Here is a 14341-nt window from a genome sequence, read left to right on the forward strand (position 1 = left end):
GTCAATTCTCCATTTTTTTCTCAAACTTGGAAATAAGCAAACTTTTGATGAAAAGTGCACGTAAAAGTCGGAAATTTAACACTCGTGTAATTTAAGTTCCATTTTTAATAGCATGCGTAAAATTCGAATTTTCAACACACAGGATTGTTGCAAAAATATTCTGAAATATTTCCAAAATAATCTTTTTATATCCTCCATGGGTTACGTTATTGTTTTTCTTTTTTTTTTATAGCAAAAGAAGATAGTATTTCAAAGAGAGAACAGTCATGCGAAAAAGTGGATTAAAAAATATATGTGATAAAGTATTTTATCCAAAAGGAAGCTCCTTGCATTACGGAACTCGTTAAACGCGTCCAAGCGGACAATTTTTATTTCCATCTTCTTTTTTATTCGTCTCTCCTTCAGACACAACGCGCGTCTGGTTGCGCCACGTGAGAGATTTTTTAAGATGGGATTTTAACGAGCACGTAGGGTATTTTTCAGAGTCTTCCTCCGCCAGTCGCCTTAATACTTTTCGCTCAGCTCCTCTCCGTGCATCGGACGTGCTCTCGAACTTTAAAACACATCCCGCCGTTCGACCTTCCCCGCGGGCCCCCTCCCGCGAGCCAAGATTTTCACATGACAAAAATAACGAGATGCATTCAGTGGAGTGAAGTCGTCGCCCGCACTCGCACGTATCTATAAAGCCCGGTCTACATAGGCCGCAGTTCGCAAAACACACGCACAGTCTACACATGTCAATCTAATATCTCTGTGTATAGAAGTTATGTGTGTCTTGCGTTTTGCGAACTGCGGCTTATGTAGACCGGGCTTAACGCGAGCACGTGGCGGAATGTCGTTGCCAGACAATTTGTCGGCCCTTTCGCTCATTCATTTGCCCTTTTTCTTCGATTTTATTTTATTACGCGGCCTCCTTTTAAATTTCACGCAAATTACAAACCTCATCAAACGCTAACGAACTTTCGGAAAAAAAAAATTCGTGCCGATTTTTATAAATAGAAGTTTAATTGTATCCGCGGGCAGAAGTACTGTGTGCAAAAAGTACAGTGTTTTTTATAAATTGATGCAGTCAAAAATAAAATTTTACGTCAGAGTATTTTTTAATATAACGCCGCAGGCGGGGTATGTGTAAGCTTACAAATACGTTTTATTTTATAAACGAGTTGTTAAATGATAGTACATCACATAAAATATCGTGTAATTAAACTTTCAGTTCTGTTTAACTCGTATAACGCGCGTACAGTTGTTCGTAAATATAAATTTTATAGAGCACTCTCTTATTAATTACTGTAATTACCAGTACGGTGTTGGAGCACACAACGCGCGTTATAAAATAATTACTCAATTTAATCGTTTTTTAATACATTGTAAAAAGACTCACCCCGGGCTTTGTGACATTCCAATAAATGAATAACAAATTTAACATTGAATAATATTGCACGAATTGCACAAACAATTCGCTATTCCCGAAAATTAAACGATAATATTAAGCTATCAAAAAATACGATATTTTACTCTTTAATCGACTAATTAACTTCTCACGAAAAACGTTGCTAACACGCTGGCGCTTCGTCGAACAAAAAAAAATTCAAAGTAACAAGGCCATTAATTTTAGCTTTGATCGATCAGCGAGGAGGCGTCTCTCGTCACTTTGTTGCAAACGAAACGAGCGGCGTCAATTAATCTATTAAAATAAGTGATCAGTTAAACTCCGCTTTTTTCGACATTATATTAACTCCCACGAAGGAAGTACGTATTTTTCACCGCGTAAAACTCGTTTAGCGCCGTTTCATGTGCAACAAGTTAATAGGCTTTTTTTTGTGTGACCGTACGCTAACCCGACCCTCGAAAAAAATAAAAGGGAAGATCGTTACGTACGCGCGAACGTTGTTTGAATGATGGAACGTATCGAACGCGCATGATGAGAGTTCATTGCCCGTCCGCTTCTCGAATCGCAGATTCGTGATTGGTATTTACGTCGCGACCGCGTCTGCCATAAATGCGAAACTATGGTGTTTATTGACGATGCCGGGCGAACGCGGACTGAATGAACATCCGCAAATTCACGTTCGGCGTATCTGTCTGCGATTTTATAGCTAGTTGCACGCTTCCTTTTCCGAGCCGCAGAATTTTCTATCCGGAACGTAAAAGTTAGACTTTTAGATTCAGAATTATCGGACTCCGATATTTATATTTAATAAAAAAGAATCGACTTTTTAGATTTAAATCTCGCCGTTCCTCAGGTACAGAATCGGGAGTTTGAAGCGGGACGAAACACTGCAGTATTTTTAGTTTGGCCTATCAGCTTCGCGCCGCGAGTCCCAGCTCCGACGAAAAAGAAGTTCCTTTCGAAAGCGGGGAAGCTTTAGGCTTCACGGTGGTCGAATCAATAGCGGGTGGCGCGAGCGAGACGGGTAGACGTAGACGCAGATAGGAGAGTCGCGGATGGAAGAAAGGAAGGAAGGAAGGGACAAAGGAGGCCAAGGAGAGATTCGGAAACTTGGAGCTCTTGCACGTTTGTTCGCGCGCGCTCGCCGATATAGCGCATCGATAAGCCATCCTTAGCCGATTATTTTGCGAGAGTATCGCCAAGTATCGGGCCGAGCTTTTCCGCCAACATGACAGCCGTCAGACCAGCATGGACTCGTTTTGTCGCTTCCTGTACAACGCCGTTCTCACCGTTGTTGTCTTTCTCAGGATTATCAGTGAGTAGCGAGAGCGTGAACATCGATCGGGCAGATCGTTGAATTGAATTATGGTTGCGCGTATAACGAGCGTTTGGTGACAAACGATTTGAGAATGGTCTTTGACGAAGATGTTTCTGTGAAACTAGCGATTCTGCACGCGAAATGTGTTCTCTATTAGTATCAGTCGAAAAGCTATTTGTGGATTTTTGGTTGTATTTGGTCGACAATTATACCAGACGTGTATGAGCAATCATAATGGCTGTGTGATGTAAATTCCTGCGGCCCGAGAGCTCTATATTAACGAGCGAGGTGTACTCTGCCAATACTAACCGCGCTGAATAAATTTTATTAGTATTCCGTGCGAGTTACCGCAAAGATAGTCGGAATATCGGATAACCGCGACTGCAGTATTTAACTTGGCTATCTATCTATCCCGGGCGAGCTTAAAGCTTTAACGTTCGTGCCATTACTCTCTCTCTCTCTCTCTCTCGCCGCGTTCGGATAATACCTCGATCGTCTTGGACAATCTCGGAACGACAAGCTTTCTTACGCGTAATCGCCGCTGCGATAGATTAGCGCGAACTTAAATTGGATTCCGATTCGGGGTATTCGACCTTCCGGTTTTTCTTCGCGAAAAGCACAGCCGAACTTCAAACATTTGTCATGCTCCGCTTTCTCGGGCGAGCGGCTCTCAATTTCTTGATGCTCGCGGTATCGGAAATTCGATTCCTCGACGTGAAATACATCCGATCTCGCTGAATTCCGTAACGTTAAAACCGGCGCCGGCGTTTACTCTGATATCGGAGACGGTCGGTCGCGTATCGATACCGTGTATCAAGCCGACCTTTATGGCGACATGTCTCACGGCATGCACCGGCAGCTCCGGTCGATCGCATCTGCTATCACGGTCTGCCATAACTCCCGGAGCCTTGACCTTTGGCCGCTCGCGTTATCTGTCGGTATTTAAAGCTGCGCGAAACCGTCCGCGCGGTCGTGACGTGGCGTTGCGCCGGCACGCGAAAACAACCGGGGCCGGGCCGTTCGAGATTTCCGCGAAGTAATAATGCTCTCCTCGAGAAAACGGGACCGCTTATTATCACGTGCAGTCACGTCAGCGAGAGGGAACGGCGAGAGTAACTTATACGCATGCGTTCCCGAAAAATCGATGCCTATAATTTTCTACGAATGAATACACGATACAATTGCTTCCAAGTCGTCACGAGTTGGAACCGCTACAACAGAGATTTCTAAAACGCGATATCTATTCTTCATTGATTATTCGTTTCGTCGTGTATTTTATGTTTTATTTCTCCGTTGTTCCATTTGCGTGATTGATGAAAATTATCGTAAGAATTGCCTTGAAAATCGTCTGAATAATTAATTTCCTCGTCGTTATAGCGGGGCGCATTTTGCATCGATAATACATCTTCGATCGTTTCCATGCATATTTAACAGTTAAGCAGGCACATGTAAAAGTAATAAAATGTGGATCCTTTCTGGCAAAGTATTTTTATTTATATCCGATAAAATTATAGAAATGTAATATACGTTTCTAATATATTACATATTGCAGATAATTTTGGAACATCTGTTCTAACAAGATGTGTCTCTTTGTTTTCCAGAAAACGGCCTTCTCTCCTTCGAAAATCCCAACTACCATCTGGATCCAGCTCGGCTGGACGATGCTCTGAACAGCAATGGAAACGGCAGTTCTCTGTACGATGAATTATATCAGGAATTGGTCGGCAGTAGCGGCAGAAGTGGCGAGGTGACCGGCGGCGGCGGGGGAGGGGGCGGTGGAACGAGGGTGCAGGCACGCAGAACCTACGCCACATTGGATTTGGGCAGTATGGGGGTGGACGTCACTCAGGGCCCCCTCACGCAGGATTCCGTGACGGACGACGCTCCCGACAACACGGACAACCATAACCTAGGGTGAGTACTGTTAGCTCTGTCACGTTCTTTTTCTCGCTCTTTCTCTTTCTCTTTTTTTCTCTCGTTGGCGGCCGATAAATGGTTTCCCGATGCACGCGCTGATAGAAATACATCTCTCCTCTTTGAATTTTATAAAATATTTAATTACAACATTTTTAATTACATAATAAATATTATTTTTATTAAGGTTTTTCTTAAAACTTACAAAAGTACGAATTTGATGCAAATTTATAAATACATCATTAGAGACGGCATTATTTTACATAATTTAAATATCATCAAATTATCATAATAGGTGATACGTAATGATATACAGAATGTACTGCGTTTGCTCCAAACAGGGCGGGATATACTCTAAAGAAGTCATTTTTAAGACGCGATTGAATCTAGGACCCACGCGACGCACTCTAGAATTTTTATGCACTCGCGCGTAATATCCACAAGCCTGTCACGTCCTGTCTGGCTGAGTATACGAGCTGGAAATTTATGATAGACTATGTCGCCGTTGTCAACGCCGCGCCGTAATCTCCTAACGTCGTTACCTGCAACGTACCCCCAACGACAGCTCCTGGCTGTCTTTATCTTCCTCCCCGAACCGAAGTCTTGAAATTTCATCCCGTCGATCACGCGTTCAAAGTCGCACGAGTAAACTATAAGAGGGAGGAGGGTCGAAACGACCGGAATAAACTCGGTTACGTTTCGTCGATTTTCAATACAACGGCTTTCAATATAACTAAAGATTTTCAATATAACGGCTTCACGGTTTCTATCTTTATCTCTTTGAGACGAGTGAACCAGCTAAAATTGATCATATATAGTCCGAGATATACGTATAAATTGTTTATATCGAAGTCGCGAATTGAATCCTCACGAATAAAAAGAAACTATTTTTGCTCCGGTAGTTTGATTAAGGCGGACTGCTATTAAATTCTTAAAATCAAATTCAATTCGTTGCCACGGGCGCCGTCGTGATAAAAATCGCCTGGATATTCGACGTGAACGTTCGCCCGGCTCTTGGCGAGGTCGAGATCATATTTGTGCCTGTCATTCTTCCTCTCTTTTATTCATCGCGCATGAATCCGCGGCGATGGAAGTGGTACGAATCGATAAATAGTCAGACCGAGCGGCAACGCGAGCGACAGCGCGCCCGGGATAGAGAGACAGCACACAGCCGGATATATATGTCGATAAATAGCGGCCGGAAATTTCAATAAATTTATGGAACGGGGAAAGCGCAGCCGAATTTGCGACACGCGACATATCAGGCAAGATTCCACGGTATAAAGTAAGACCACGGAGGTAAACGCCGTACTATTAAGGTATACGTGTCACATTCGGGGCAACGAGCTCGAAAGTCCGCGCGCGATCATAAGAGACCCCACTTTGTGGAATTGTGTGTGCGCGTGTGTGTGTGTTTGCGAGCGGCAGTTACGAGAAGATACACGCGAGCGAGCTTATGGCCGCGACTACCTCCGGCATAACGTCGAACGCGAGCATATAAATAATGCGGCGTCCCCCGGTGCCTGCACATGCACCGGCGTATACGTCGGTGAATTTATGTAGAGACTCCACGTCGCCTACGCTCGGTAGTTGATAAAAGTTTCAACGCGTGGGCTATTCGCGGTTGCAGATCGAACGATCATTACGGATTATCGATCTCCCTCCTACCCCCCGTCTCTCTATCCGGAACGAATCTTGTCAGTTGCACATGATAAATTGGCAATTTATTCTCGTTGTGCTTAAATAAAAATATACTGTAACCTTTTCGCCCGGTTTATATTCGGTTATGGACGAAATTAAATGAGAAGGATTTTTTGAACTGCGACGAAGTAACAGAACTGATATCGCGGTTCGCGGAATCGTGCGACATCAGATACATTTTATTCGATTCGGGTATCTGCATCTGGTATTGAATACGTCTTCGGCAATATGCCGTACAAATGGGAACATTGTCGGAGACGTAATGCAGTCGAAGCTGCACGGTGAGAACGTATATATAACTATTCACCGTAACATCGTGTCGCGCGTATTCCCGTGGATGTAAAATCGATACCGCATTTATATTTTCTGTCGCAGCAATGACTTTCTAAGCCGTGCGAGACATACGCGCGGTTGAAATTACAGCAGAATGTTCCCTGGTTTACGTTCCGCGCATATAAATGCGCGACTCGACTGACAAAACTGTATCACACGAGTGCTCTAATATTAATTGGATCGTATCACATGGTGTCGTTACGTCGCGATGCACCGCGTTGAAATTACGTTTCATAACGTTCGGTCTCGAAATTTTTATACGATCGGAAGCGCGCAGTCACTTTTCGAGAGCGCAGATTTAGTTCTTGTTCGGAGTTCTTGTTCGAAGGAAGGAACGCGGTTGAACAGTTTTTTCAGTCCCTTCCCGCAGGGCGAAACGTGGAGTCGATAGACGCGGGTCGGATTAGGGGCGCCTATCGGGGATGTCGGGGAAATTCGACGCATCAGATTCGCCGAGATCTTATTCGGGCTAGACCTATTTTATTCTTCGGGGCGTAGGTACTCGAAAATGTGCAACTCGAGTCGTATCGGTCGGTGATCGCTGGGCCGCGTGAACCGTGCACGAAACACGGTGTGCACGGTATCTATACCGTGTATGGCGTGTACGGCCGCGTCGGTGTTTGTGCGCTGCTGAAAATTTCAATCCGCGATTTCCATTCTAACGAGAGATCGGCGTATACGTGCCGGCCTCGCTGGGGGGGGGTCTCCAATTTCATGCAAATCGCCGGGACATCGTCGCGAGAGAAAGAGAGAGAGACGGGCAGCTCTCTCTCAGCGATGGCGTAGCGCGCAACTGTACTGTGTACTACGAACGACATGCGAGAGACCGAACGTGGATGGAGGAGCTTGTTATTAAAATACCGTCGTTGAGAGGCCAACGAAATGTTCCGTCGATGTTTCGTTTAACCTCGCTCGAAAAGCCCCGCTCGAGCGAGCTGCAAAATGCATCGCGGTCATTTCGTGAATCTCGTCCGCGTATTAGCACATTTACATCATTTTATGAGCTAAAAATCGAAATTTAAATAACCAGGACGATTATGGATTTTCTTTTCGTAGTGCATTTAATACGTGTAAAAACCTTTTAAGTTTTTGCAGCTCTTCTTAATTCCGATATGCAATTAACTCGATATAGTTTCCAGGAACATTTCTCGCATTTTTCGTTTATGCTGTAGCGGATGTATCTCGAAACGTACCTACTAATGCACGCGGCAAATTGTTTTCCACCATCGAATCGACTGTGTTACTTTCATGGCCGCATTTTCCTTCGCATTTGGTACGACGAATCGTGCCGGCGAATACTCTGTAATAGTTCCACAGAATAGGCGCACGCGACAGAATCGCTTCTGGTAAAGTTTCATTATTCCAAGGAGGCGATAAATAGCGACCTGTTTTATGCAAATGGGTCGGGTGTAGGCACGGGATCGGCTGTACTCTGTCGCTCCGCAGGGCCGTGCAAACAGAGCAGAGAGACAAAGAGAGAGAAAGAGAGAGAGAGCGAGAAGGAGAAACGAGCAGGCAACGCCGTTATTAAAGTGCTTGTATTGCGCCATGGCGTCACGGGAAAGAAGTATCACGGACTCGCTTAACTCGTGAATAATAAATGGCAGAAACTGGCAGATAACTAGCGCTTTTCCGCTCTCTCGCGCACGAATTAAATTAAGCTGCAATATTGTACAAATGTGCGTTGCCCTTCGTGAATATATATGTTCGGAAAGTAGAAATCATGCTTCTCGTTACATTTTCGCGATATTTGACGTTAATAATGATGAATGACGGAATAACAGCGATGTCGAACTGTTATATTAATCATCTCGAATAATTTATAGTTATCCATAATGTTGCGACGTTTTAAGTATTTTACAGAGGAAAGAATAAGAATGCAAATTTATAAATGTGATATCAAAAATACTTTATTGTTATTATCTTTAATAATGAATTCCAACGTTTCAATTAATTCCTCGCTCTTACGTTAAAGGCTTAATATATTTAGCTAATAAAGTCGACACAGCGAAAATTCGAGAGGAATAGGACAGTAACCGTGTTCATTATACGAAGGCTGCACGAAATGCATTCTTCGAAGATATCGCACGATAGGAGCTCGAGGCGTACACGCTTCGTACGAAAATGGCTCGGAGGTCGAATTTCTCCTTTTCGTCGATCAATTCTATGGTAGCTCAACCCGCTCTCTCCCTCCCTCCCTCCTCCCCCTCTTTCTCTTTCCCGTTCTCTCCCCTCGCACCCGATCTCCGTTCGGATATTCATCGCCCGTTTTCGCTGCATTGCGCAGAACGCCGATAAATCGCATTATCCGGGAACGACCGCTGCCCTGAAACGGGCAGCTTATTTGGCCGCGCTTAAATTCCAGTCTAAGCCATTTTCAGAACCCCAGCGGCAGAGCGAGGAGAGGCGTCAGCGCCGAACCGACGAAAACCATCGCAGCCCGTTATCCTGAATGCGATATTCGATGTGGGGGCGGAGGTGGTGGAGAGACGGAAGCATTTTTGATGTCTTTATTAAATTTTAATGACGCGGGAATACCATCAACGGCTGCGCTCGTCATGCTAGCTCGTAAAAGAAAATGTTACGCTTGAGAAAAGATACTTTGCAGGATATAATCCCCGATGATTAAAAGACGAGCAAATTGATGGTTGAAAAAGAAAAAGAGGAAAAATTTGTTCTCGTAATCATTTGAATTTTCTATTACGTTTAGACTTATATCACTTATATTTAGATTTACCATTATCTTTTAATTTCACGCTATTTGTCAAATATAAGGTCGATTTTTAACGATGAAAGGCGATTTATCTACGCCGCTCGTACATCATACATTTCCTGCTGTTTCCCTAATTCGAGCTCGTTTATCAGCGAGCAGAAAATTACGATACCCGTGCACTCGATAAGCTGCTATTTGCGCGGCGAGGATAAAAGTCCGGACGTCTCTCCACGGCCGCGCCATTCGTCTCCGTTAGTCTCGATGTAACGCGATAGAATCGATCGTACTACCGGCTCGTAACTCGTCGATCGTACGCTTACACGCCGCCGCTGCTGTGTCGATACAAAATTCCTCCGTCCCGTTCGTTGAATTACCTCGCGTTAACGGTCGCAGCGCAGTGGAAAAGGCCGGTTTGGGTCAGACAGCCGCGACGGGCACGACTCGATCGACCATCGCTGGCACCTTAATTGCTATTACACCCGCAGTCCCGGATCGAATGCGTCCGATAACGGCACTCGGTGCGCATTAAACTCAATACAAAAAGAACATTGCCCCTTCGGGTCCATTGCACTACTGCGAACAGTCGTGCAGTAAGAATGTAAGATCTCTATTTCTCAGATGTAACATTTATTTCGCGTCCATTTTTTGGAACATTAATTGCAATCGATAAAATTATAGAGAAATGTTATACATATAATTCTCACAATTGCATATCAATTGCAATTAACGTATGAACACGTTGTATTGTTTTTCCACGCCCAGAAGTTTCTCGCCAGAACGCGACACAAGAAAAATTATGCACGGGCTGTATTTGACACTTCTCGACTTAAAGCTCCGAGACTCTTAATTGCAGCTGCACATAGTATAAGAAGCGCGCGTCGAATTTAATTCGTTAATTTAATGACGATAATGGTCACGCTGAGACTAGTTTAAACTTATAATGACTCAGCCTTCGTCTTATAGCGCTATTTAGCATATTTATATATCGTAAATGAAATCTCTACATCCGATAATGTTGTAATCATTTTTGTATAATTAATTAGAATTTTTTATCTTTAGTCTAATTAATAATAATATTTCTAGACTATTATATTATAGACTATGATATTTGAATTCTCTCGTCTTCGTTGATCAATTATCCTGATGTTCCAAAACTGGAACAGCGGAACATCTTTTATTTGAACATGTGGTATTTTCTTCTCGGTATTTTTAACCATCATCACAGCAACATCAGGCGTTTTAATTCCAGTCTGTCTCTCCTTTCTTAAAAAGAACCATGTTGAATGTTTAACTCCACTCATCCATCACGCCCTGATTTGATGGATGGACTTAAATGATACAGTTATAGTGAAAAGCGTATACATACTACAGCGAAAAGGTGTTTTATCGTTACGTGAAACGCTTTGCGTTGCGCGGTTTAATTCTCCACTTTCCGCGGGAGAATCGAAAACGGAATTACCGTTCGATCCGCGTAGCCGCCCCCAATCTAATCGACAGCTGTCGCTTTTAATGACAGTCGGTTTTCTCCGCGCGCGGATACGCGCCTCGAATAATAGGAATCCATCGGAGACCTCACGTTCGCTCAGGACACACAAGGAAAAAGGCGGACACGTCGAAATCGTTTCCCGTGTATAACGGCAGCGTCCGTCCATCTGCGCGACGCTTCTCCTAACGTACGGATATTTCGCCGGACACGTTATTTCGCCGACAAAACCTCGTGGCTCGTTCGCATTCCGCCGACGATGCCGGATCGTATCGTCGCGCCGCCAACAGGATATCGACTGTCCCGCTTGGCGCTTCGTCGACTCAATTAACAATAAACGATCGCGATATATGCGCGTAATGCAAGCGCGAATTTTCCTCTGGTTGGCTGCAGGAAATTGGATTTGACACGATATGGCGTTTGCCTCGGTTTTTATTAAAGTCGAGGAGCGAATTATCAAAGATGTTGGTTCACAAAAATTTCCGAATTTTCGACAAACCCGTCGGAAACGGATATCGCGGCTGTCGGATATTCCATCCGCGAAGAATGGATCTATTCGCATTTTGTACCCAGAGTCATTTCAGCCGTGCGTTTTTGACCAGCCTTTTTCTCCCATACACACAGTAAAAGCGCACAGCCGACGACACACAGCCACGCCGCCGCGCCGCGCACATCCGCGAGAGACTTGCCTTTCATTGACATTCTACGAGTCGTGGCGAATTTCATTTATATGCTAACTTGAAGCCACGTACACATTTCTGCATTCCACCTTGAGATCCCGTCGAAACGTGCCCCCGATGCAGTGCACCCCCCCTCTCCCCTCGGCTTGCGCAGCCCGGAGCAGGACGAGCGCGACGGGAGACTATCTTTCGCGAAGCGACGTGAGCCAAAAATTTTCGTCCGTTGCTAAGCGGCGGCCAAATCCGACGCGACGGTGCAATGTGTGCGCCCGAAATAGATCGGTCGATTTAATTTTACGTGAATTATTTAGAGAGCTATTTAAAATGCCAGCTTAACATTTTTGACGTATTCAGGACACTGAAAATCATTTTCCTTAAATAGCACCACACAACTGTATCGATTTGAATTATTTCAGCTGTGTAAAAATGCCAGTTGTGCAATTTTTTTGACGGACGGATATGGCCATCCAATTTTCAGTTTATCTTACGATTCAATTTATACTCGGTTTACACCCGGTTATTTTGCGTTCCTGTTATTTTGGGAAGCGGTGAAGGCACGAGAAGTGTAAATGAGAGGGAAGAATTGAAACTTATCGCTTCATTAAACGAAATTTTGTTAATGAGGCGACTCAACTCAACATTCATTCAGTATGACATAATTCGCGTTTCACTTTTTTTTATAAAGACGTCCAATATGGCAAATTATTGCGATCGCAATGTGATACATGATATAACGACATTATGTCGATAGCGCTTAATCATTGTACAACGTTAATCACAACGTGATTAAGTCGGCCAGCCGACCATGGCAGCAAGAAATTTAAGTCCGCACGTGCGCCGTAACAATGATGTTCTCACAAGTGTCACGTTTAAGTACATCACATTACACATTTGCATCCTTCTCCCTTGTCAGGAATATAAACATGCACTTATTTTCTCATACAAATAAATCTTACGATGCAAAATGTTTAATAAAAACGTTTATAAAATTTTGTTAACGTAACTATTTTGATTGCGTTTGGTTATTCGCGCACGTTTAAAGCAGAACAAAAATAAGATTTCTCAACCTTTTTCACGATTTATGTAATCTATATGTAGAAATGCAAGAAACAAATTTTCGTCAAACGGGGGACTAGGAGAGACGCACGGCATTTATTTAAATTATATATAATCTCAATGAGATTCCCTCCCGGGCGAGAAGTCATCGGTATTATGCATTATGCAGGAACGAGGACCGGGGGAAAGACAGGCAGTTGTACAAAAGAAAATGGAGAGGATAGGCCCGTGTTCGCCGTGGTTTGTCATGCGCGACACGTGTCACGTCGTAAACTTTTCTTCCTGGCTTCCATCGGCGCCTCGGTGCGAATTTCGGCGTCTCGTAAAATACTTATTCGGGAAGATGGCCGGCGAAAGAAGTTCTCGCCGGGATCCGTGTCCCTGTGTCTTAAGTGGATGAAAGACAGCGAAATAGACTCCCCTTAGACCTTGTCCACAAAGTAGATACCTACGTAAAATGGATACGAGACAATTTTTAACAAGTCATGGATTAAAAATGCTTAATATAACAGAAATTACTAGGCAATGAAGTAAGATTTTCTTAAAATTAGGATACTTTTGCAATATTCCTTAAAAAAGATACATTTTGTATTTAAGATTGATCTTCGACGCGAGTGTTTCGTTGCATATCAGATTATGCAATCGACCGCAATTTTCGCCGAGGAGTGCAGGATTTATTTTTCAGGTCGAATTTTTACGAGATATATATCCGGATACGAGTTCGTGAGCTCGTGCATTTTTAAATCGGACCAGTCGTCTCATCATCGCGTATTCGAAACGTTCTATTGAATTAAGTATGACGAATTAAATGTTAATAGGAAATCTTGTTCAATATTTACGGAGAAACATTCGCGATGCGAATATAACTGAAATAAAGTCAAGCGAAACGTTATTTGTACATGTGAAATCGGACCGGCGAAGGAGCGCGCGGGGTAGGAAGGGTGCGAGGAGAGCGAATGATCGTAATTCGAAATTCTGCGCTTCGTCGCCGACGAGTCCCACGAGGTAGCTTTTCTCGTTCCTAGTCGAAGCGATGCGTGTAAGTCGAGGAGATTTTGGCATTTCGTAGTCCCAGGTCGCCTATATGCTCGTTCGCACGAGCGACCTCGTACATCGCGATGCACCGCGCCCCGCGAAAATAGAGAAATCGAGTGACTGGCGACGCGACTGTCTCGCGAAACGCGCCCGCCGCGTCGGCGTGTATGCGGAAGGTAATAAGGGAAAATGGCACACAGCGGAGCAAACAAAACGCGGGGAAAATGGGCGATCGATGATACATACAGAACAGAGAGAAAGGTAAACACGAAACGGGCGCCCAGAGAGGTTCTGAGATGATGGATCGATCCGCAAGCTGAAATGCAACGCAAGGAAGATCGCGCGAGATCTCCCTCCGTCAGGACTTCCGTGAATTCCGAGGATAATCAAACCCGACTTGTGTACGATATCAGCACGAAACTATCTCCGAGGTATCTAACATCTGCACACGCGGAACCGTTTTATTTCGTAGCCATTCGCTTCGTTTTATTCGACGTCGAATTATATATATAGAATTTATATCGCGCGGGCGCACGCAATTTCGTAGGCAAATATTATACTCGCGTTAGTACGCTCGTAAATCGAATAAAGTTTGCAATTGGCGGAATGTATTCGGCGTTTATCGCGAATTTACGTTCCTGAGTTACCATAGTATTTTCGTGAGCCGGGAATTACGTTTCCCGGCGCATAGCCGGGGAATTCATCTGTGTACGCGAAA

General features: G+C 44.1%; 1 protein-coding gene across 3 annotated transcripts in view; it reads left to right on the plus strand.

Annotated features, from left to right (window-relative positions):
* Positions 1-2319: 2319 nt before the first annotated feature.
* LOC112463421 (protein Fe65 homolog) overlaps positions 2320-14341 on the plus strand; it is a 44377-nt gene continuing 32355 nt past the window's right edge. Inside the window, exons 1-2 of one of the 3 annotated variants that reach the window (XM_025029829.1) lie at positions 2320-2705; positions 4310-4622. In XM_025029829.1, the coding sequence (XP_024885597.1) occupies positions 2639-2705; positions 4310-4622 (380 nt within the window). In that variant the 5' untranslated portion in view covers positions 2320-2638. The remainder of the gene's footprint in view (positions 2706-4309; positions 4623-14341) is intronic. The other 2 variants (XM_025029828.1, XM_025029830.1) reach the window with 2 other exon arrangements.

Source organism: Temnothorax curvispinosus, unplaced genomic scaffold (assembly GCF_003070985.1).
Source record: "Temnothorax curvispinosus isolate PA1 unplaced genomic scaffold, ASM307098v1 QBEX01013184.1, whole genome shotgun sequence".
NCBI classification, from domain to species: Eukaryota; Metazoa; Arthropoda; class Insecta; order Hymenoptera; family Formicidae; genus Temnothorax; species Temnothorax curvispinosus.